We start from the raw sequence: 24,884 nt of genomic DNA, 5'->3' as shown, positions 1-24,884 counted from the left end.
CTGCACAGGGTTGATTGACACCATAAAATTGATTGTGGTGCTGATTTAGCTCTTTAAAATGTTTCCATAAACTTCACCTTATTGAAATGGTTTTCTCTCTTTATTGGCTTCCAGACTGTCTCTTCCCCAGACCCATCACCATCAATATCTGCCTTCAAGGTATTTGCAGCTGTAGAATGCCAGAGATTGGATGTCACGGTAGGGAGTGAGAACAGAGCAAGAGAAAAGGTTCTTCTTGGGGGGGGTTCTTCTTTTGTTCAAGTATGGTGGAAAAAATACGAATCATCAGGCCCGTAGCCAGCATTGTGATGGGGGGGATCTTTTTCCCCCAAAAGTGGACTTCATTTGGCTCTCTACTCCAATGCCCCCTAAATACGCGAGCGCACTTCAAACCTTTTAATTTACACATATTTTATTCATTATAAGCATGGTTGCCAACTTTTCAAAATCACTAGGAGTGAGATTTGATGCGGGGGGGGGGGGGGGGGGGGGGGTGTTATGTCTTATATGTTTCCTCTATGTTGCGCCTAAAGCGATCGATCACCAGTGGTTGGCGCCAGAGCGAACTAGTAACTCATTGAATCATAGATGTAGATCGGAGATAAATAAACTAGATTTTTTCAGCGTGAGAAATCGGATGTATGGCGTGTGAAGACAGTCAAATGCGAGTGTCTCACGCTCATTGCATGAGAGTTGGCAACACTGTTATAAGTTTTTGTGAGTCTGTTGTTGCTGTCCTTATTTGTTTGTCTGTATATCCACCGGAGATTAACAATTCATTCGTTGAATAGCCTACCTATCTTGAGGGGCATGTGTGTACGGGGGGAGGGGGCGGGGGGGGATCGAACGAACCCTCCGATCCCCCCTGGCTACGGGCCTGATCATATTCTCACAGACATGTTGTCATTTTAGTGGCTGCCTTCTCCTGCCATTAGAGGGCAGATGGACATAAAGTGTAGTGCAGTCTATCCTGTGGTAGGTCTTATCCTGTGGTCAGTCTATCCTGTGGTAGGTCTTATCCTGTGGTCAGTCTATCCTGTGGTAGGTCTTATCCTGTGGTCAGTCTATCCTGTGGTAGGTCTTTAAAGGGTGATGTGATAGAACGGCGATTACTGGCACTCCAGATAGGGAAACACTGTAGTGTTAAAGATTGGATGATGCCATATAAACACTGAAGCCATGAATGGCCATGCAACTGAGAGAAGAAAAAAAAAAACTAAAACATTTGTATTCAAGAGCGTTAATGGACGTTTCCTTAGCTTGCAGTAGTTTCATACTGATCACTCAGATTCTGTCTCTTTTATCCCCATCCATTGAGTAGCTGGCTAGAGCAATGCTAGGCTATATTTTACTGTGAAGCCTCCGGACTTGCATTTCAACATTTAATTTCTTCAGGGACATAGTTTCTGTATTATGTCTTCTTGACTGAAATATGCATGGTTATTTGTTCTTATTAATGTTTTAAATCTTGAAAAAATAACTAATCTAGCAGCTACTAGGGAGTATAGTGTGCAAAATGTAAGCTGATATTTTGTGAGAAGTTTCACCCAGAGACAAGTATTGAGACAAGTTGCCATACAGTGGGGAAAATAAGTATTTAGTCAGTCACCAATTGTGCAAGTTCTCCCACTTAAAAAGATGAGAGAGGCCTGTAATTGACATCATAGGTAGACCTCAACTATGAGAGACAAAATGTGAAAAAAAATTGAGAAAATCATTTTGTCTGACTTTTAAAGAATTTATTTGCAAATAATGGTGGAAAATAAGTATTTGGTCACCTACAAACAAGCAAGATTTCTGGCTGTCACAGACCTGTAACTTCTTTTTTAAAAAGCTCCTCTTTCCCCCACTCATTACCTGTATTAATGGCACCTATTTGAAGTCGTTAACAGTATAAAAGACACCTGCCCACAACCTCAAACAGTCACACTCCAAACTCCACTATGGTGAAGACGAAAGAGCTGTCGGAGGACACCAGAAACCGAATTGTAGGCTGGGAAGACTGAATCTGCAATAGGCAAGCAGCTTGGTGTGAAGAAATCTACTGTGGGAGCAATAATCAGAAAATGGAAGACCTACAAGACCACTACTAATCTCCCTCGATCTGGAGATCTCAGCCCGTGGGGTCAAAATGATCACAAGAATGGTGAGGAAAAATCCGAGAACCACAAGGGGGGATCTAGTGAATGACCCGCAGAAAGCTGGGACCAACGTTACAAAGGCTACCATCAGCAACACATTATGACGCCAGGGACTCGGATCTTGCAGTGCCAGACGTGTCCCCCTGCTTAAGCCAGGCACGTCTGAAGTTTGCTAGAGAGCATTTGGATGTTCCAGAAGAGTATTGGGAGAATGTCATATGGTCAGATGAAACCAAAGTAGAACTATTTGGTAAAAACACAACTCGTCGTGATTGGAGGACAGTGAATGCTGAGTTGCATCCAAAGAACACCATACCAACTGTCAAGAATGGGGGTGGCAACATCATGCTTTGGGGCTGTTTCTCTGCAAAGGGACCAGGACGACTGGTCCGTGTACATGAAAGAATGAATGGGGCCATGTATTGTGAGATTTTGGGTGCAAACCTCCTTCCATCAGCAAGGGCAATGAAGATGAAACGTGAGGAGATCTGCATGGAGGAATGGGCCAACATACCAGCAACAGTGTGTGCCAACCTTGTGAAGACTTGCAGAAAACGTTTGACCTCTGTCATTGCCAACAGAGGATATACAACAAAGTATGGAGATGAACTTTTGTTATTGACCAAATACTTATTTTCCACCATTATTTGCAAATAAATTCTTTAAAAGTCAGACAAAATTATTTTCTCAATTTTTTTTCACATTTTGTCTCTCATAGTTGAGGTCTACCTATGATGTCAATTACAGGCCTCTCTCATCTTTTTAAGTGGGAGAACTTGCACAATTGGTGACTGACTAAATACTTATTTTCCCCACTGTATGTTGAGATTAAAAAATGAGACAGTTTATGGTTTAATTACATATCACAGCAAGAAGTCCCTTGATAAATACATATTTAAAATTTTTACGAATTTTTTTTTACGTCTGCCATCTTGCCATATAAAATGTCATTGCGGAAGTGTAGTTTTAATAAATATGAAATGATTTAAGGTTCAGATTCTAACTGTAATGTTAACAAATGTGTAGCTATACAATAAGAGCATTAGCTGTTTTTGTTTTATGAAATATGAGGTAAAATAAAAGGCATTACATGTTTTAACAAAGTAATTTAAAAATAATTTGTATATTGTTGCCTTTTTAAACATATTCGGTATATTATAATGATGTGGATATTTTATATTTAAATGTTTTCATCATTTGGTAAACACTTATCCACAGTGGGTCACGTACACGTATTATTATGACAGCATATGTGCTCCATGGGAGTCAAACAGAACACTTTGGTGTCGCTGGCTTCTTTACAGGAAACACTAGAATAAAACTGGAATAGTCACATATCAGGGGCATGTGTGGCACTTTCCTAATGATTACAGTTGGGAAATGGCAGTTTATTTAGGTTACTGACAATGTTTTCAGTACATGCAAGTGCAGGATACATATCATTGAAATGGCTGAAGAAATGTTGGGGCTAATAAATTAGCAACGACAAAAAGTCAAGAGTAAAAATAAGATGTGCGCGATTTAGGTTGTTTTAAAAATACTTCTTTGGTACATTAAGAAGCAAGAACACACTGTTGAGTTTAGCAATGAAATCAATCTAGCACATAATGGAAGTCTTTAAAGCCTCATAAAATGGAAAGATTGTGATCCCGTGACCCGTTAATAGATACCCACGGATTAAAACTTTTGTACTGCACTGTAACCTCCCACTCATTATAGTCACTCCAATTCAGATGCAAGGAGATGTGAACCATCTACATGGAGACTTCACTGCACCATGTGTATTGGGCTCTGGGAGAAAGGAAACGTTCATCACATTTCTACTGTGTAGGAGAATGTAGTAAGAGATGAGAACTCCCCTATTAACTACCATCACCGTCGCTATTATTCATAAACTAGGAGTGCTGTGCTTCATCGGGACTGTTTCTTGAATTTTACATGACCTATTGGTTTACGCTCTGCATCCTACGCGTTGATATAATGGTGAATTTATCACCGCACACTTTTTTTTTTCTTTGTTATGCAGATATAGCTTGCTTTCTTAATCTTTTCCTTTACCGTTTTATTTTCAGCCCATTTTGCAATAAGAAGGAATCACTTACTCTGCAGCTCTTGCAGACCTGGTTATTCTTGTGTCTGAACAAAGCTGTTTTCCCATGAGTGCAACTTCAATTTGTCTCAAACCAAAAATAAATATATCAGTAGAAGGGGAAACCAGATGAACTGGCTAGCTTTCAAAATGCCACGTTGTAAATCTATATATGCAAATGTGGAAGTGTACTGGGACGGGTTTTGAACCTCTTAAATCTCTTCGTAGGGAGAGTCCTTCCTCTCTTTGTCATTCTTGGTCTACAAGGTTATCAATCAAATATCAAGGACTGCACTTAGTGCCATGATTAATTCAAACATTAATATTTCCACCTCCCCCCTCTATTTAAAAACTTTGATTAACTTGAACTGTGAAGAGGCCCAGGGTTAATTAGCTGACTCCGAGCCAACAACAGAAAAATTAGTATGATTCAAGACCACAAAATTCCAACTATAAATGAAAGAGATTATACTAAGCTGCAGTCAAAACACAGAGGTAACATTAGAAACAACTTTGGCTGCAACTTTGGCAGCATTTCCTAAAAGTTGTCTTTCCAAGTTGGGAATAAGAACGTCCCAACAATCGTTGTATAATTCCCACAGTTCTTTGTGCAGGTTTAAGACAGAGTACGAATTCAGTCAGTCAGGCCAAATGTGATTAATAGAGGCTTTGTGTCTTTATGGCATGTCATGCTTTAAGAGATTATTCTAATATAATCTTGAACGATGTATATCGTTCTGTAACATCATTGATGTCCCTGTAGGGTTATAAGATATAATCCCTTAACAATAGGTCTACGACACCAGAAAGCTGACATTCTACTTGGGCTGTCCTTGAGAGAGTTTTTGCAGCAGCGGTCCCATTCTGAAATTCCTGTCAGGACTTTGTCATGGGCTGTCTTTGATCATAAAGGCAAAAAAAAAACACGAAATGTGCTTCTCAAGATGTGACACTGCTAACTGGAAACTGCATATATGTGAGGGCTGAGAAAGCCCTGCTGGCTGGCTGACTATTTAAATTGATTCAAACTGCAATGTACCTCTTAAAGAGCGTAAATGCGTTAGGAGAGTGGCGTGAAACACAAATGAAAGTAAACTCCCCGACGTGTCTGCCATTTCAAACGCAGGCCAGCATGGGGGTTTTTTACCGACCGTGTCTCTGCGGTATGCGGTACACACACTGCGGTGCTTCAGGGCTCGCCCGTGCACCGTGTCGCAAGGAGCCCGTGCTCTTGGGAGGTTTTGCTTGCTCACATCTCCTCCTTTCCGCTTGTGTGGGGCTGTGCGGACAAGCTTGAAGCTTCGAAACGTGCACCAATCGACCTTCGACCTGCCCCTCGGACTGCTTCTCTGAACCACGTTCAGACCAATAAGTGGACTGTGATATAAAAACTGTGGTGAAATCCGTAAAGCCCTTTTAAAGAAGTTTTACTTTGAAGTGCGCCCTTTTTAACATATTAGAGGGGAGGGCGGTCTCTCATTGGGCCAACACCCACTTTGTATTGCTTTAATGTGACCATTTCATGTATTAAGTATAATTAGGCAAGTGGTGTAATTCTGAAGTCCCTGTGCTGTTTTGATTGGGTTAATCCATCTGTGGGAGTAAAGCCTTTTTATGACTATGCAGGATCAAAGTTTTGCCGTCGCATCGCTCAATTAATCGAATCAGACGATAAAATTCAGTCTTGATTGAACCCCCGGGCGTCGTTCCGCCACGCCGCCTCATCGCCCCCCAAATACGACACTAGAACCGGGCCACAGCAACATAACGGCGCCATCGTTTGACCCTCACTGAGCGGATCGGGCTGGACTGTGCATACAAACTCTCAGTTGTCCAGCCAAGCACGAGAGATGAGCGTTCACCGGAGCAGCATCGAGGAGCCCGTCGAGAACGAAAACACACACACACGCACACACACACACACACACTGCGCTTTTCTATCAGTTGCCTCTCGGGGCCCAAAGGTTCGACTGCTATTTACTTCAGAATGATATACACTCCGAGTGGCTTCAGATGGCATGAAAACGCTCACCTGTGTTCAGCTGAGACAATGCGCGAGCCATTCTCCTGTGCCTCCAGCCGCGTATTGATTGTGCAGCTGTGAATTTTTAATGCCTTAAAGGAAGACCATAATTCCTCTTCCCCAACAGGGCGGCCCACAGACAGGTGTGCAGTGCTGTAGTCACTCGCCGAGGATGTCGAAGATCTCCAGAGCAGCCAAGACGGTGAAGAAGGTGGACGTGGGCGGTGTGATCAGAGCAATCGTGCGATCGGGCCAGGCAGCCCCTGGGCCTCCGCTGGGACCCGTCTTGGGACAGGTGGGTGTTTGTCTCTGTCAGTGTGAGTGTTTGTGTTTTAAAAGACTCTGTCGTTTTCTTTTTTCTGCTCATCAGAGCAATTGGTGTTTCACCAGACAGGACATTGACACAGGCTTACCTCTGTTTACCTGTGGAACACCTTTATAATGAAGAGTGTAATTGATACCATAATGATGCTGTTAGTCCCCTGTCTGTCCTAATGATAATGAACCATGTCAATGTTCCTCTGTAAAGACACATCTGCCAGGGCTCCTGGGTATTTTTTTTTCCAGCTTAAGGAGGCTATTAAGGCTTGGAAATGCGACGGAATGCACAGCAGTCAAGCATAGCAGTGCCATATGTGCTGTGTGTGTGTGTGTGTGTGTGTGTGTGTGTGTGTGTGCCAGTATCTGAGAATGGTCATTGGATCTGTTTGAATGCCCTTTAAGCCTGTCCTTGGTCTCTTCCACCACGACACCATGTATGCGAGCGTGTGTGTAGTAAACTGTAAATAAATTGCACTCAGCAGCCTTTGGCTTTAGGCACTGGCCCCTTTAATCATCTCAACCCAACACACCCCCCCCCCCACACACATACCCCCCCACTCCTCGTTTTTCTTCTCCTCTGCCTAACCAGCCCTGACAGTGTAAGCATGAGGAGGTGGGCTGCCTGTCGACCAGGGGGCAAATTTAAACAAACGAGGGAAATAAAAGAAAGCGCACAAGAAAACAAGTAGGAACTGACAGTTTCGGCTGAGGGGAATTATTACTCTCCGGACCAGAAATTGGCATGGGTGGGTGGAGAGGAGAGGACAGAAGCAGCCAGGGGGATGAGGGATGGTTTGGTCCAGGTGTCTGGCGCACCGTGACCTGGCCTGCAGCTGGGTTATCTGAGGTGAGCAAGAACACTCTGTGCTCTGGGTGAAGTGAGGTGCCACTACCACCTTTCTTCATCGTCTTCCTCTTGCACTGCCCAGGGTGGTGCAGCCATGTGACTATTTGAAATGGAGAAAAGGGCAAAGATGAAAGCTGAAAGATGGACTCCCTGACCAATTTATACATCTCATTTCTCTGAGATCTCTCTGAAGTGAGCAGCTGCACGCAGAGGGGGTTGGCGCTCGCCATAATGGCGTAATGAATAGCCCCCCTCTCTGGCAAGCCATCGGGGTCGGCCTGCAGCCTTTAAATCCCCCCTGTAAATACTCCCTCTTAAATCACACATGAAATCATGACTGAAGTCGCACACGAGCACTCAGCCTTCTGACGAATGAGGCCCATTTCAATTAATACGCGTAATAATGGTGGTTGGGAGGGGGGGGTGGTGTAGTGCTGAGAGCGTCAGCGTCTGCTGATGGAGACTGAATCAAATTCTCCAGACCAAGGCCGTGCTCCATCACCTCCTCCGAGGGTTCGCCATCCCCGGCCCGGTGGACCGACGGGCACGAGGCTTGGATGATAATTGCACTTGAACTTGAACTGCTCTGCATGCGCTGCATAATTATGAGCTATGGGGGAGATTTAACGTGAATTGGCCATCATTTTATTTTCTCCACCCCAGAGATCCGTCTTGTACTCTTTTTAGTAATACGGTCGACTACGGGTGCTGTTGGTGAAGGGTGTGTGCTTGGGAAGTCACAAGTCCCCTTAAAGCCAACAGGTGAATCTGTTTTTACATTTTTTAAATGTCATTTTGAAGGAAATTCGTAAGCCGAATGTAGATGACATGTTGACAGGCTCTGTGTTCTTTACGTATGGTGTTTACATAATGCGGAACGCGTAAAACAAATCTGAGTGTTGTCTCGTCTGTCAAGACTACAACGGCATCCAACAGTGAGCAAGCAGTGTTGAAAGAAAAGGTGTCTGTCAAACATTTTATTGACGTCGATGCTAATGGCAGTCATGCATGGCGGTACACAGCAAAGGTTAAAATTCACAATGAAAAGAATCAATAGGGGGGGAAAAACATCTTGAGTTTTAATTGTTGCTCTTAAAAGAAGGCACTTGGTTAATACACTGTCGGGTGTACCCTATTCATAGAAATGGATCATATAGGTCCAGGGTGCATCAACCCTCGTTTTCAACAAAGTGTGCTAACAGGAAGAGAGAGAGAGAGACCCTAGTTTTGGCAAGAACACAGACTGCAGAAATGACTCTTGGCAGTCTGTGGTTGTTGTCGTTGTTGTTGCTGTTGTCATTCATCTCCAGTAGCGGATGGCTGGACACCCATCCCTTTGTCTGTCTAGAGCTCATGGGAAATGTAGGCAGGTGCCAGGGAAGTGTCAGCAGGGTTGAGGCTCACATGGGAGAGCGAATGGCTGTGGCCGTGAGTGCGAGACAGCGTGTGGTACCGGGCAGGCTGAGGGGGCGGCGACGTGCACGCCTCTCCGCACTCCTCCGCTTGCTCCACAGCCGCGCCGGGGCTCTGGCTTCCGGCTCCGCCCCCCGACCCCGCCCCTTGAGCAGCCCCGCCCCCCTGCGTGCGTTTGTCCCACGCCGAGCTCAGCTTCACGGCCAGGGCCAGCAGGTTCTTCCCCAGGAACACGGTGGACACGCGCGGGTCCCTGAACCACAACATGCCCGTGCCCCTGAGCACCAGCGTGAGCACGTTGATGGTGACCAGGCTGAGCCAGGGGTAGACGGCCTCCCTGCGGGGGCCCCTCTGGCCCGGAGGCGCCGTCACGCCCAGCTCGGCCAGCGACACGCAGGGCAACAGCAGCAGCAAGACGTAGCAGTAGAAGAAGACGATGCCGTCCACCCAGAGCGGCACGCCGGCGCCCCCTTGCGCCTCCCACAGTCCGGCCTGCAGGTCCAGCACGTCCAGAAGGTCCACCACCACCCACAGCAGCCGGCCCCGCACCTCCTGCTTCCTGCGCAGAGGAGTCACGTGGTCGGCGCCGGTCAGGATGAGGAAGAGCGAGGGCAGGCAGACGGACAGCAGCAGCGTGAGGGTCTTGCGGGCCAGCGGGTCGGGCGGCCGCCGCTCCTGCCTGTAGTTCTGGCACACGAAGAAGAGCTTGAGCTGCAGCAGCGACAGGAAGAGGAACCAGAGGGCGCTGGCGAAGCCCCGGCGCGGGGAGCGGGCCTCCGAGACCACGCCGGCCGAGACGAAACGCAGCGCCAGCAGGAAGCATAGGTCGCCCAGGGCCACGGCCACGCACGGCCACACGGCCAGCCGCACGCCTCCCCGCGCTCCCAGCATGCTCTGCTCCAGCAGGTAGAGGTCAACCACTGCCATCGTGCTCACGGTCACCAGGGTGGACACGCACACCTGAGGCGAGGGCAACATGCCTGGCGGAGAGGGAAGACGCTGTTAGAATGTGCTTGCGTGTTCAGAAACGCATCGTGGGACACCTGAAGGTTACGCAGTTCATGGCTCCACACACACAACTTCTAGCATGAAGTGACAATACGCAGCTACAAGAGGGGGCTTAATCTTTCCAGCTTAATCCTTTGGTGAGATTTACTGCACCTTTTCAGTTAAATATATTCATTGTGGGTAACACGGGTAGTAATTACATCATGGTTAATTTAGTAATGACGTATTTATGTTCCATGTTTTTCCATACGGTGATGTTTGGACAGCAACGCGTAAGCTTTCAGTGTGCTTACCTGCAAAGTGCACTTGGCAAACCGGTCATGTATGTAATCTCTGATGAGAAAAGCTGGCAATTCAGGGCAAGTTTAATATTTTAATGGGTACCTGACAGTTTACGACACTGTAAATTGTAGCCTTCAAACTGTCGTGCGTGTGCCATTTCCCATGTATTATATAATTTATGTCCTCGTCTGAATCGCCAAAGGAGATCAAATGTGTGTGCTGGCTAAACTATTAGTGGCGGTGGGTTGGTCGATTGTGCTGTTTGTTTGTTTTAAGAAAACAAACAAACTCTTCTTTCCAATTGGGTTAGATCCTCTGAAAGAATCTGCTTGGTGTGCAAATGCTTAAACCATTCGGTTTACATGAGCACATGCTTCCCCATCCCAGACCAATTGTATATTTCCCAGGAGGTCACGCGGTTATGAATTTGTCTTGCTCTCATGTAATGAAAGTTTGACTGCTTGATTCTGTTTTTGCTAATTTACCCAGTTTTGTGGAGAGGGTATACACCAGTTATAACGGAATCACCTTATTTATTATTTATTATTTTGTGATAAAAGTATAGGCAGGCTTTCCATCAAATTGTTTGTTTTTCTTAGTTACCCATTTTGATTTTCAGACATTCAGAGTGATTGATTTGTCTTTTCTTTTCTTTTTTTTAAGTCCTTTCACTTGTCTTGATTTCTGACTTTGTGTTGCGCTGTAGCTTTTGGTCTTGCGTTCACATTTACACCAAATGACCGCATGGGTTAAATTCAGAATGTCGAGTCCCACAGCCACACGTATCCAATGTGAACTCCTACGTCCTTTTTTTTTCCAAGAAATATTTCTGCCCGGGACAGTGTAAAACTCTTCTATTGATTGGTGGGGAGAAATGATTGCAAGCTTTACAGTCCAATCGAAACCTTGCCTCTGCAGCCCATTGAGCTCACGGGGCCCGTCATCTTACAGTGTCCAGCGAGCCGCTTATATTTGCTGCGGGTGTCATCAGGAATTGCCAGGATCGATGGCATTATAATATGAAAGTCGTTAGCATTTAGGAAGTCCAGTAATGGCAACATTTTAAATCCGTGATCAAGACTGGAAAATGGAACAGCTGAGGTATTAATTAAAGCACCTCAATAACGACGGCTACATTGTTAAGGATTGCATCAAACGGCACCTCGCATGCTTGTGCAGGTCGAATGCATGGGTTGAGGAAGAGCACTGCGTAGGGGTGTGTGCAGCGGTGCACAAGGACGTGTGTGTGTGTGTGTGTGTGTGTGTGTGTGTGTGTGTGTGTGTGTGCGCGTCTGCTGGAAAGTGAGGGATCCACGTGAGATTGAAATGAGCCGGGGGAGAGAGACAGACGGGGAGAATGATCCATTACCTTGACTTTTTACAGAGGTAATAAAATATTACTACATGATAGTGATAGTTAGTAAATAAACCCAGAGAAATGGGGCGGGGGGCGGGGGGGGCAAACATGATGTGATGATGGTTGAGTGAAACTACAGGAGGCTCGCTGGTGGGGACAGAGATGTGGAACTCAGCGCTGCATGGGAATAGATTAGAACACATGCACAGCCGGGGAGCTGGAGAAATTAAACGCATTAATACATAGTGAAGAGGAAATGAAGGAATGTGTTTGGTAAATGACCTAGAATGATTAATCTTCTCTGTGCTCAGTGGTGTGAAAAAAGTGTCTGGGACTATGGGTTCCTAATATCTGATTAAAACCAAACAACTTTTTTTCTTCTTCTTCTTTTTTAAACCACAACCAATTTCCAGTGCTGAGATGAAAAGGGGACCCGACGCTGCCATCTGTGAAGATTGGAGTTAAAGTGGCACATCTTATCTAATGTGAAACGCTGTAGCCCTGAGACTGGCACGTTCTCCTTCACACCACGGCTGATAATTATTGTTATCCAGCTGAAAGCTGGCGTTTCTCTTAACTCACCTTGTTGGGCCAGAGCTCGTCTGTCTGACGTGTCAATCTATAATTCATTTGAATATGTGAAGGCAGATGGATATGAGAGGGTCCCTGTCCTCAAGGCATATTAATAATGACTAGACTTTATCATCCAGTGACGATCAAGAGTCACTGCCAGCATACATCGCATCCTGTTTTAGCATAAGTGTGAGTAATGGTACAGGAAGATGCAACGTGTGTGTGTGTGTGTGTGTGTGTGTGTGTGTGTGTGGGAGCTCACATGCATTATTCAAGCACAAATATCTTGATGGCCTTCACCTCTATACCAACAAAGAGGGTTGCCCCAAACAGACTGCTGAATATTAAGGATCTGCTACTATTGACCTATAAGGAATTTAACGTTTCGGGGGGTTATTTTATTGATAAGGAATCATTTTTGTTTCAGTTCTCATGTATCTGCATGATCAGTCTACCATGCGCTCAGTTGTTAGATGAGGTTATACGTTAGAAATATGATACACTTCCAACAGTTCACGTTTTAGGATCTTGGATGATCTTGCACGTTAAATCATCACTACTAAGAGGCAGAATTTGGACGCAGTGAACCACAGGTCACGACGGGGTCTGTTTCCTACAGGACACATTAGAATACGCACGTTTGGAGCGCGTTTAGATGCTTAGCCTGTGAATTCCACACTACTTCGCCTAGGAACTTTTAGTACATGGTTTCGAAATTAGGAGTCCACACCAGAGTGACTTTACGCAAGTTTTAAGCATATAAAGACCTGTAGGCTGTAAAGAAAGAGCAATCCACGCGATTAAAAATGAAGTTTATGTAACAACGGTGTGAACAGTCAGGCTGTATACAGCACCCAAAATCATGCAGTTACCGCCCGAGCTGACCTGAGCGAGCGGGCTCAATCGCTCCAGAACTGACCAGTACAAAACTGCCCAACATTGTGTTTGCGGTACCTCAAGTTGATCTGACCAGGTCCAGGGCTTCTAGTCGCATTCGTCCAAAATCCTTCAGTGGTTTCGATAAATCGACGCGGTCGCTGCACCTCAACCTTACCAGATATTTGTAAATCCAAAGAAGCCATCTAGGCTCCGTGAAGCTCAATAGCTACATTGTCCAAAATAAACCCGCCCCGCTAGTCCATTCGGGCTGGAAGAACCTGTCGAATTTGTCTTTATTTTCACTCCCTGTTTACGGACTCTCTGGTTAAAGTCTTGCGAGAACGTCAGGTTTTATTAAAACGCTTCTCGGGGGCGCTCAGGTAGCCTGCTGGTCCCGCGCGGCTCCGTCCAGATTCTGCTCCCAGCTCGCGACGGGCTGGTTCTGCTGCGCGCGCGGAGGAGCTTTGCGGGGCTGAGGAGCCCGAAGTCTGTCAGAAGTGCCGAGTGATTGTGTTATGCGACGCCTCCTTCTTCTAAGTCGATTTACATAACGAGACATGGGTCCGTTAATACTTGGTCGACGAGGACGTGCGGGACCCAAACGAGCACGTCGCCAGACGGAGTTTATGATTGCAGTGTGTAATTTGTAGGCAGCATACGTGCCCCCCTCCCCCTCCCCCCGCTACATCACCAATTCGCCCATTTAGTTTTCTTTTGTCACCCCCTTATTATTTAAATATATATATAGGTATATATTTTTACTGTTGGCCATACCACTTGAGACCGCCTGTGCGTTTTTTAATGGTCTATTATCGCACCCGGTCGTATAATTACTATGATACTTGTTCAATTACAGTTTTAATTGTATTCCGTAAAAGGCCACTAAATCCCAGATTACTTTTTCATTAGTAATGAATGATTGTGTGTCCAGATGAAAGGGGGTGGTGTCTTGTGGTTTTGATCACGCTAAGATGCCACCATATCTTTCTTTTGTTATCTATAACCTTCATCTTCCCCCTTTCTGACTCCTGGTAATACTGTGTCATGTGCACAGTCTCTGTTCACCACCATATTTCTTCTTTCTCTGTTTCCTGAACAGTATTTGTCTCTGTCTTTGCCAGCGTATTGTTTTCTTTGCGTGTTTCCTGTAGATATGAAAGACTGATAGCAGCAGAATGCTGTCGAAATCTTGGGATGCTGTTGCGTTCACGAGCAGAGGTGTTTCAGCTTGTGGAGCGGTGGTGGTGCGTATGCACTCGTGCCAGGAGAATGGGGTGTTGAGGATAGTCTCATGATGTTTCTTTTGCATGCCAGTCTTCATCATCTTTGCACGACATGAAAATTAAAAAGGGACCCAATCACACACACACACACACACATCTCGTCTTTTCTCTCCTTGTCTGGTTTTCTTTTACAACCCACCCCCTCCACCTCGTGCTGCCCTAGCAGGGGGTCATCTTCATACGGGTAAGTCAGACCCAAGAGAGAGAAGAACAGAGATGGGAACCAGAGTCATCCGTCTTGTCACAATCATCTGTGTGCTCCGCTGGTTTTCACAGATATTTTCCATTCCCTGACTCCATTTTTTATTTTTTTTTATTTTTTTGGTGGCTGTCTCTTCCTCTGTTCCACCATCCCTCCATCTCCCTCTCTGACTTCAGTCCCAGTGGGTGTGGTTGAAGGTCACTTGGTTTCTGGATTTCCCTCAGCACAGAAGAAGGAATGAGGAGATGATTCACAAACGTCCAGCAGTGCGCAGCTACCATACACGCCTAAACGCGCACGTCACACGCCATAAGGGGCCAAAGTTTGGAAGGACGTGAAGGATTCTCCTGGCGTGCCGGGGGCCTGATTGCTGCCCAAATGTCCCCCCTGGCTCAACCAAGTCTCAATCCAGCAGAGTGCTTCTGCTCCACACCCCCCACGGCCATCTGTCACACACAAGCTGTGAGCTGTCACCACACACACCTCGTTCTCAGACAGACAGGCCAGCACTGAAAAGAAGGAATTCCTGGCCAGGGCCACTGTGGAAAGCGCCTGATTCCATAAATGAGCGGTTTCTAGGTCCACGCCCACCTCTTCTGATCTGGGTGTGTTTTGAAACAAATAAGAATTGGTCAGAGAAATGTGGCACTAGGCAAGAAAGCAGAATGTCCAATGGTTTTCAAGTAATAATTTGCTTGTGGTGTTTCCTCTTTGAATATGGTAAACATCATCAATCCAGTTGTCCAGGTGCCCTTTGGTTTCTCTACGTCAGCCTGAGACTCTTGTGTCAGATCCAGTGTGATTGATTAGGTAACCACTTAGAGATTCAGAGCCCTTTCAGCCTAAAGCAGACTCTTTCTACTAAAGCAGATTTTAGTCCTAGCTCAGCTTTGAAAAGACACCAGTAAAATTAATGTGACAGATGAATATGTCCTAAATACCACGCTTTACCATACAGCATTAGCACATGTAAAAATAACCTTCTGAATAGCTGTGTGTGTGTGTGTGTGTGTGTGTGCGTGCTGTGTACGTGTGTGAAAATACTCTATGAATTGGACTCGGGCCAGTGGAGATGTTAGTACCAGAATAGATTATGCCATTAAGAAGAGGAAGTCCTCCTGTGGCATTCCACACAGCCCTACAAGCATTCTTTTCTCATCCCTCACCCTGGAGCGAGGCACCCCTGGTCTTCATCACACACCACAGAACATCTTCCTCACCCCCCCCTGCCCAGCCTGGAAGGTTTGTATTCGCTGAAGTTAATCAGCTGTGTGACGCCCTGATGGAGAGGAATGTGATAAAACAAGAAAGATGGCAGCAGATTAAATTAGAAAAGGGGGAATAGGGGGTAATTAATGAGAGTGTCTCACGCCGCAGAGTTTAATTAACCCCACGTCCCCGCCCGCCTGTGCCCGCACCTTGCTGCCCTCTGCCAGGGCGATGAATTGCCCATCTAAGCGTGCCAGGGGGCAATTAATCCTCCTTGCTGCCCCAAGGCCGCGTCCTCGGTCACACTCGCGCACACACACCCGTGTGCGCTCTGTCCCGTACACGGGCCGTGTTCCGTTCCACTCACCGTTACACACGGCTGCTCCGGAGGAGAGAACACGCTGGCTTGCATCCCTTAAATTTTCCCCCATGAAAGTTTACTTAAAAAAAAAAAAAAGAAAACTATCGACTCTCCTCCTGCACTTACCCTTTGCTTTCACTCATGTGCTCCTACACTTTAATCGCCACCTATATTTCCAGCGCTGGCTCCTTTTGTCCGTTAAATGCCATCCTTTCCTCCCTCAAGATTTGCCCTTTTAAACTTTCATACAATGCTGTGCACTTCCGAGTATTTCAAATACTAACTGAATACACAGGAGCCCTTATTCAAACACTTAATTGCACATTCATGCAGACGGACAAGTTGCATTGTCCTTCGTAAGTAATCCTTGGGAAGCGATATTCTAAAGTGATATTAAACCTTTTGATCCTCCCATCATCTCTCGCTCTCTCCGTCCTCTCCATCTCTGTAATGGAATGAACTTGTAATCCTTATCCGCATGCTTTATTCATGCAAGTTCTCTACAGTCCCTCCATAGACCAGTTCTCAATAGCCTCTTCACCTGCCTTTGTCAAATGTGCTTCCTTTAGTGTTAGTATTGATCCTCGTTATGGTCCTCATAGGGGACATGCTTCAACCACAGAACATCATTCTCCTCAGACCAGAGCCAGTGGAGTTGACGAACGCACGCGCGCACACACACACACACACACACACACACACACGGTCCATCAAGCTGACCCCCACTGCTTTTCCAGCCCGTTCTCTCGCATGTCTCTCATCCACCTCAGAGCTTCATCTCGTTAAAAAGAATTATTGGAGCTGAAAGGCCAGCGGTGTTAGTGAAGCGAACGAGAGAAAAGGAGGGGGGAGGGGGGGGGGGGGGCACTCGTGTGTGAATCGTAATGAAATACGAACAATAGCCAGAAAGATCCAGTGTGGTTAATACGCCCGGTTCAGCTCCGCGCATATTCCCTAAACTGTTTCTAGGAGATTTTATTTCAGTTATACAAAGTATTCATGGAAGTGTGTTATTTATTGTCAGGCAATAAATAAAACCAGTTAAAGAAAATTACCCCTCTTACTTGCTAAGGACAGGACATTAAAGGAACTGGAAGCTCTTTGTGTGGCTGGGATGCTGATTCCATATGAGCGAACTCGGTCATGACCGATGAGATGCACAAGCAAAAATCTTCCTATGCATTTCAGTAGATGGACACACCCTTCATTTCAGTTTTAAACTGAAAATTCGAGAATATCGTCACAATGCTTAGACTAGAAGATCTAAGCAGTTGTTGTGATAAATTCACTTAACAGTTCATGGAAATTGGCCATCATACAAGTGCTATTTTATCTGTCAGATGTATTTTTTGATGTAAGTACCCGTCATGGTGGGAGTGTAGAACTTACTTCTCACCCAAATAATACATACATACACTTCCACGATTGCTGACCACGTTTGCAGCACTGTAAAGCCTCGGAGTGACTGATATGCGAGGAGTTTGATGGGCCAACGTTTGTCTCTGCACTCACACGGCTTTTGACAGCACAGCCTTCGATGTGTAGCACAAAAGAGCCCTTTACTTTCTTAAAACTACGCAGACAAGCGGAGCGCGTGATCCTCCGTTTGTTTATAAAACCTACAGGGGTTTTCCCAGGTGCCCATGGGATAGTGGGCCCAATAACCGTGACTTGCCTGACGCTTCATTGGCTTTCATAGACTTTCTTGTAGATTTTAAATTGCTTTTTGTTTATAAAGCTCTTTTTGGAATGGCTCCATCTTATTTAACTGGCATTTGAGCCCATTTTTTCCCCAGACAAAGCATTTGAATCCTGGAAGACAAGGTCTATTGTTAACTGTTGAGCTCTTAACCAGTGAGCTGGTGGTAGATTGTTTAAAATGATGAAATTCCCATCTGATTATGAAATTGGTGTGTAAATTAGAGCTATTAACATATACTTTCGTTGCCTGAAGAGATCTTGCTGTTTTTGTAAGGACACTGCAATATTTCTTTGACGTCATTTCAAACACATCATAGATGTGCATCTATGTAGTGCATGTATCGCCGTTCTAATTTAGTGGCGTGTCTGGTTTTTCCAAATGGGATCAGGCACATCCGTGCAAACCATTCTATCCTTAAGACCTTTTGTCATAAAGGATATATTATGAGATTATCAACGTGATAAAGAGCTTTAATATTCCCTGCAAGTGTGGAGTAAGTTGTCTTGTCCGTGACGTCGCCTCCATCGAAGTGATGAACAGCAGTCATTTGGTTCCCCACCACTCTTTTATCAGTCTCCGTAGGGAAAAGAAAGTATTTAATTGGACTACATGACTTGGGGGCGATTAGATCTATGAGCTGTAGTGCACTGTACTGTCAGTTTGGCCGGCGTATCAAAGAGAATGCCCGTGCCCCTTTTATTAAACACACAGCGTCATGGTGGGGCTGACTTTCACGGCAGTGCCAGAGCGTTCGTCTCTTAAAGTCTTGTCCTTCCGCTCACAGGACCTCGTCCAGTCCCATCGTGGTCTCACTTACGGTAATGAAACACGGAGACAAAGAGCGTTGCCTCCGGCTTCTGCTTGGCCGCCGTGACGCGCGCTGCTCGGGTGTCCTGTGTGGTCTGTTCTGGCCCTGGAGCACTCTTCCACCATCTCCCATTACAGCTTACCCCCCCCTCCTCCCCGAACCGAGTCATGGCCTCTCTTATAGATGTGTCTGCCGTCTGGCACGCGCAGCAGGTCTCCTCGTTAGAAGTCCCTTCCACCCACCATGTCTTGCTCCGGGGTGGAGCGCCAAAGCCAGTTGCAGGACGACTGTGAAACCGGCCGCAGCGCTGAGCCACAGACCCTCCTGCAGAAAGGGGTTACTCTGACCACGCTCCCTCAGTAACCACTAACGCTAATCCATATTTAATCAGGAGCTTTGCCGCCCCTGACTTGAGTTTTACTCCACTCCGTTGTTTTCAACTAATTGATGGCTAAGAGATGCCTGCAAGCTTGGCATGACATGAATATATGATTAATAGTTAATAGCCAAAACTACGTTCAGAAACTTTTCTTTTCATTATTGAAATTTTTTTATTGTGTGTGTGTGTGTGTGTGTGTGTGTGTGTGTGTGTGTGTGTGTGTGTGTCTAGTTTTGTTTGTGTTTTCTAATTAAAATGATGCAACATGCCAACACAATACTCAGACCATCTGCTGTGGGGAAGATAATTTGGTGCCTGCACCCAAATATTTGACCCATCCAGTAAAATTTCTTGGTTTGATGACTCTCATTATCTTCCCTTGAATACATTTCTCCTTAGGTGTGTTACTGTAGTCCACTAGGCTGTGTGGATTGTGACCTATTCCAATAATGAAATGTTTTGAAGTATGACTTCAGCATTTTTTTTTTAAACCAAACCACTTTGTATCATATCTACAGCTGTCACTGCGTCCAGACACCTCAGTCTTACTATCTGTGTCCCTACGTTAAGCTCTTCACAAGAAGAGGTGCTTACAATGAAAAGTTTTTATAAATAACCTCTGCTGTAAAACTCTTGCCCTCCTGGGTCCTGGTACCGCATTGTTATTTATACATAATGTATTTTATTTTCTTGCTCTAACAACCATGCTAGAAGTCCTGAATCAGGAGCTTTGTAATGACCTGAGGGGCAGGAGCAGTGAAAATACCCTACTGACTCCAAGGAGCATCGCCCTAAACCTTTACACTCCAGCCATACTATATACCAGCATATTTTAACACTAAAGGAGGCATTTCATATGGACACACTCTGAAGATGTGGGATATTTAGAGCTTTGCTTTGTTTAAAAACTGTGATACGCAAGGACTACTTTTAAGAATGTGTCTGCATTTCTGGTTTGTTTATTTGTTTCGTTATTTCTTTTTGGCAACCCATTCCCAGAGAAGAATTCACTCAAGTGTCTGTGACGGGTGACAACCTGACACGATCAGCAATTTGGGTCAGAAATCCAGAACCTACTTTTAAAGGCAAATATCCTTTGCAGCGGCGCAGTGATATGTGTGCTTGGGTCGAGATGGTGCCTCCAGCCAGGTTTCCAAGCAAAAGGTCAATGGAACTCTGCGAAAGGTCAATGGAACTCTCTTTGCTGTAATTAAAGTCCTGATTAGGAGGTACCTGAGATCTGGAGCCGCGGAGATGACGAGCCCCAAGACCACAGGAGAAATGGCACACGGTGCCAGCTTAACGCCAATCCTGCGCCAGTGCTCCATCTGGCTAGTCCAGAACGGGCTTCTCATTTTTCACTAGTCTCACAAGGTTGATGACTCACACACACACACACACACACACACACACACACACACACACACACACACACACACACAGGCAGCCGAGCATGCACAGGCTCTTGCAGCGCACCAGTGAGTTATCGAATGATTGACACTACTAAATGGTCGGTGGTATTCATCAAACGAGATGCAGGCATGAATGGCCGCCGGATGAGTGCAGGTTTCTACTTATTTGTTTGTGTCTGTTTGTTCTTCTAGAGGGGAATCCCAATCGGTGCGTTTTGTAAAGACTTCAACGACAAAACCAAAGAGCTCAAAGAAGGCATCCCTCTTCCCGTCAAGATCCACATCAAGGTAATAAATACGAGGACTTATTTTAAAAAATGGATTTTTGTTCTTCACCAGACCAGTCACATGACCATAGATATGCTTGTCAATGTTAAATAAGTTAAAAGTTGTACGAATATTTTTCAAAATGACCGTTATCTGCTGCTGTAGCAGTTCTGGTCGGGAATCCTGCAGCAGCACCACAGGTCACGGTTGTAATGATCCATCCCATATTTTTATGTAATGACGGCACGGTTTGAATGCAGGCCGGAGCCGTGCGATAGCGGACAGGATGTGCTTCAAAGTGATTTCCTGAGCGCGGAGATAAAATAAAAATCAAAGTTATCTGAGTAGACCAGAGACCTGTAGGGAGACGGAGGGGTTTCAGAGCCTCTCGTTCAGAAGGAAGCTGCTGTGAAGTTCACAGACCGTACATAATGCTGGCGCTAATGCTCGGATAGATTAGCTATTCTCACCTCTTAGCGAGTCATCTTAATAAAAGTTGCTGATGTTAATTTACGCTACAGGCAGGCCTGATTGTAATGGAAGAGCTATGGACACGTTGCGAGATTTGAATCTAAACCTCAAGTCGTGACGTTTGCATCGGTCCACAAAATCACTAAACCCACCCCTGCCCGCTGTCGGGGTAGATTATCACTATTGATCTGTGTGAACTGTCTTTGATTATGCAGTTTGAACAAGTCCTTTGCGACACTTGTGTGGGATCCACTTAAGCCGTCTGAATGGACCGAGTATAAATTGGGTCCTGCCCACAAGTGGCGACATCGCCCGAGTGAACAGGGTCGTCTGGAAGACGACTGACCGCGGTGGTGCAGAGCGACGAGGTTTTAGCCGCTCATCTCGTCCTGATATTGTTTATTTTCTACATGTTTGCCAAAGATACTGTTATCATTTCAGCTCCGGGAGGCCCAACTGCCAGTGAGCTCAGCTTAGTGATTTGTGGGGGTATTGGAGGAACTGAAAGATTTGTCTCTGGGGCACATTAGAAGAGTTTTGCCTGACACCTTCAATTTCTCTCTGCCTCCCTGTGCAGTCGTTCCATCTCCTCTCCTCCCCTAATTTCTTACCCACCAGGTAGAACAAAACGAGTCCGGGTGTAGCCTGCCTCAGTCTTTTAAATAAAGATGGATCCATAAACATTAGTACTGCTTGCACAATCAATGCAAGTGCGGAAGGTTGAAAGGCCCAACACAGAAGTTGTGAAAAATGGTTTTCCATTATATAGAGTCGTTGATGATGGATTCTAAAGGCTTCTGCATGACAACGTTAAGTTGGTCCGGACTGCGTGGCCCGGCTCCATTTCTTCCCCCTGGCGGTGTTTGGCGTTAAGTGACTGGTCTTAAGTGCTCGTGTATTTATCAGTGGACACACTTGCACTGTAACCTTCTGTCCTCCTGAATCAACATGAGGTATATTTTACATCGTAAAAGCAAAACCCCTCGCGTTTTTTGATCAAGTTCACTCTGTCTCCACAGCAGAGCCATCTAGTCCAGCATGTACGCGTCTGAAACTCGGTGTGTAGCAACAAAAAAAACTGCCATATTTAAAAAATATATGGGTTGTTGGTAGTGTTGTGCTGCACCTGGGGTCTGGTGGCTACAGCTACAGTCAGACCTTTTGCAGTAGTGCTGTCAACTTCAGGCCAAATCCCCTCATGACAACCTGGCAGCCGTGGCAGCAGTGAAAGCCCGGAGGCCGAACGTGTCCTGCTCTGCTGTCTCTGCGGTCCTCGTGGTGCTGTGGCGCTGCTCCCTGACCTAGCTGGGAGACATTTTCAAAGGGACAGAGTGAGAACAGTCCATTACCTGCCGTTATGTATTCAGCTGCATTTCACTAGATTTAAAGGCACACTTTTTTTTCTTTTTTTTTTTTTTTTTTTTTACAGCACTGCAGTTCAATTTGCGGACCCGAAGAATACAGTTGTAAGCTTTAGAAACTTCCAGAACCGGCCTGGGTTTCAGTTTCCAACCTGAAAATGTCATGTTTATTACTTTCCCAGAATTGTCATACGTATTACTCACACAGAGATACTAAAGACGGAACATTTACAAAAAGGAATGTGCAAAAAAACAAACATCCATTAAAAATGGAAGAGAAAAGGTGTATAACAACGGCGGCCTTTAGAAAGCTGAGACATGGCCGCTTCTCCCTAGTGCAATGTACTGCTGAGATGTACTGACCTCCTGCTATGTTAGAAGCATCTGGTTGTTAGAAACACCTCGTAGGTGTGCGAGAAGAAGCACTGACATCTCCTTCACCAGCTCACTGTGTACAGTGGCAGTCGACTGATCCGTTTCGAGATGAACAGCACTGGCGTTCTTTTCACAAAGTTTAGTTTCTTTATTACCTGTGGACATTTATTTGGATGATGCATTTTTTTAATGAGTTGTGCTGTTATACACAAGCGAACAAAGTTGATGCAGGCAATACGTGTTAAATGAACATTTATTTAAGTTTAGTAACTTTGTCTCGTTTATTATTAAGTTGTAATTCAGCAAAAATGTAAATAAATGAGATATTAATTAATGTCTAAATAAAATAAATTTAATAAATAGAATTAACGAATAAAAAAAACAGATCGGTAAGACAGCCATTAGCTGCTCTACTGTCTATATATTGTCATCAGGTATTGAAAAATCCATATTGGTCAACCACTTCTTAACAGGCTCTGTTATCCAGAACCACTGGTGGCTACATCTGCAAGACAGATGGCACTCGGCCCAGCAGATGCACTGGAGCACACACAAACTCCGTCAACACACTTGTGCTGAATACACCAATACCAGTTCAAGCACACATTATCACGTCTGTGAGAACGGTCCGAGACCCATGCAGACTGCTAATATCTGGTCAGCAGTGGCTCAGTGGTCACAAATCTTGCCTCTGTTGAGTGAAGGCAGGCTCAGGGTTGCGGCAAACTGTGATCCGTGGTGTCTGTAGGTGCCGCGTAAGGGTTTCTAATGAGGTGGGTATGTGAAATCGGTTAACTATTGGGTTATTTCAGTCCTGCTATCACTAGAGGTTTTTGGTTATAACCCTCATCATTTCTGTAACCTCCATGGTTTCTGCTGCTCTCGGTTCAAAGCCTTCCATTTTCCTCTGTTCCTGTAATCGGGGAGTTAATTAAATATTGTAACAAACATCAAACACGTTTTTTTCTTTTCTGTTTGACGTGACCATCATACTTAAGTGCACTTGAGAGTCTGCTGTTCAGTTATGATGCATATTTTTGTTGACAAAATATATGGGATTATTTTTCTACTCCTCTTAAGAGAGTTGAAAACTAGGCCAGCGTTTTCAGATTATGTATCCAGCTCACGAATCTTGAATTCTCATCATGTTTTCATTGCTTAAATTATTTGAGCTTTTACAGCTAACCAGTTAAAAGGAGTTCTTACACTTTGGGTCTTTAAAATCAGTCTGAAGAAGCCCTTGAATGTCCTGAGTTTAATTTGGTCACTGTATAAATGCAGTCAAATGCAAAACCCAGTAATGAGTCCCTGGATGAATTGCAGGAGTCGGTGTTGCTTCACCGTCTGCCCATGTGAATGTTCCTTCAGGTGAAGACTGATCGCTCCCAGCCGGGCTCTACCTCTCTAAACTAGAACCTCAAGTTCTCCTGGTCAAACGTGGCTTTTCTTCCTGTATTCAGGGAGCTTCTGGAATACAGGAAGTTCTTCCAGGGTTTTGTTGTTGTTGTTGTTGTTGTGGAGTTTTTTTTTGTCTGCCTGGGCCATTTCACACCTTGCTGGTCTGAGGGACTTTGGCAGAACACCCTGTGCTGAGGTGGTTTGCTGCTAGACCAAATGTATTCCCTTTGGGCACTACGACTGGTTCCGGAGACCACCCAGAACCTGGGGAGTTTATGGTGCTTGCAACCATCCCAACAGTCATAAAGAATATTTCTGAGAGGTCCAAAAAAAATGTTTTTGCATTATGCTTCCAGCAGTGCTAAGATGCCAACTTCATTCTATAGATTGAGGCCAAAGTTAATCATATTTGTTTTATGTTTGGTAGACTGGTCTTATGCTCATCTGAAGGGTTGCCATAGCATTGCAAATAATGGCTTTAATTGCAACTGATACTCGTAAAAGAAATAAACTCGACAAAGTTAATGTGATGTGCAAACATGGGGCAAATATATCGCTATCGCTCACCGAGTTTCTCTGAGCTCTGTAGACTCCTCAAATAGCGTGCCTTTAAAGTATTTTATAGGACTTTTAATTTCTCAGAACAGCTAAACTAGAGTCATTTCGTGAATTCTCTACTTGAGTCATTTCACCTTGTTGGTTCCTTTGCAATGACTGTGCAGA

At 45.2% G+C, this 24,884-nt stretch overlaps 2 protein-coding genes across 4 annotated transcripts in view; one reads left to right on the top strand and one right to left on the bottom strand.

The window, feature by feature from the left end:
• The window catches only part of mrpl11 (mitochondrial ribosomal protein L11), a 31,565-nt gene that overhangs the window by 3,171 nt on the left and 3,510 nt on the right, over nt 1-24,884 (top strand). Inside the window, exons 2-4 of one of the 3 annotated variants that reach the window (XM_077021284.1) lie at nt 115-198; nt 6,381-6,548; nt 20,482-20,577. In XM_077021284.1, coding sequence (XP_076877399.1) covers nt 6,426-6,548; nt 20,482-20,577 — 219 coding nt within the window. In that variant the 5' untranslated portion in view covers nt 115-198; nt 6,381-6,425. The remainder of the gene's footprint in view (nt 1-114; nt 199-6,380; nt 6,549-20,481; nt 20,578-24,884) is intronic. The other 2 variants (XM_077021283.1, XM_077021282.1) reach the window with 2 other exon arrangements.
• tmem265 (transmembrane protein 265) lies at nt 8,377-13,555 on the bottom strand. Its single transcript, XM_077021281.1, has 2 exons — nt 13,009-13,555; nt 8,377-9,814 (listed from the first exon to the last, which is right to left on the bottom strand). The coding sequence occupies exon 2, from the start codon at nt 9,810-9,812 to the stop codon at nt 8,766-8,768; it is 1,047 nt and encodes a 348-aa protein (XP_076877396.1). The 5' UTR covers nt 9,813-9,814; nt 13,009-13,555; the 3' UTR covers nt 8,377-8,765.

Source organism: Brachyhypopomus gauderio, chromosome 11 (genome assembly GCF_052324685.1).
Source record: "Brachyhypopomus gauderio isolate BG-103 chromosome 11, BGAUD_0.2, whole genome shotgun sequence".
NCBI classification, from domain to species: domain Eukaryota; kingdom Metazoa; phylum Chordata; class Actinopteri; order Gymnotiformes; family Hypopomidae; genus Brachyhypopomus; species Brachyhypopomus gauderio.
Note: the sequence above shows the minus strand (reverse complement) of the source record. Positions and strands in the feature narration are given on the sequence as shown.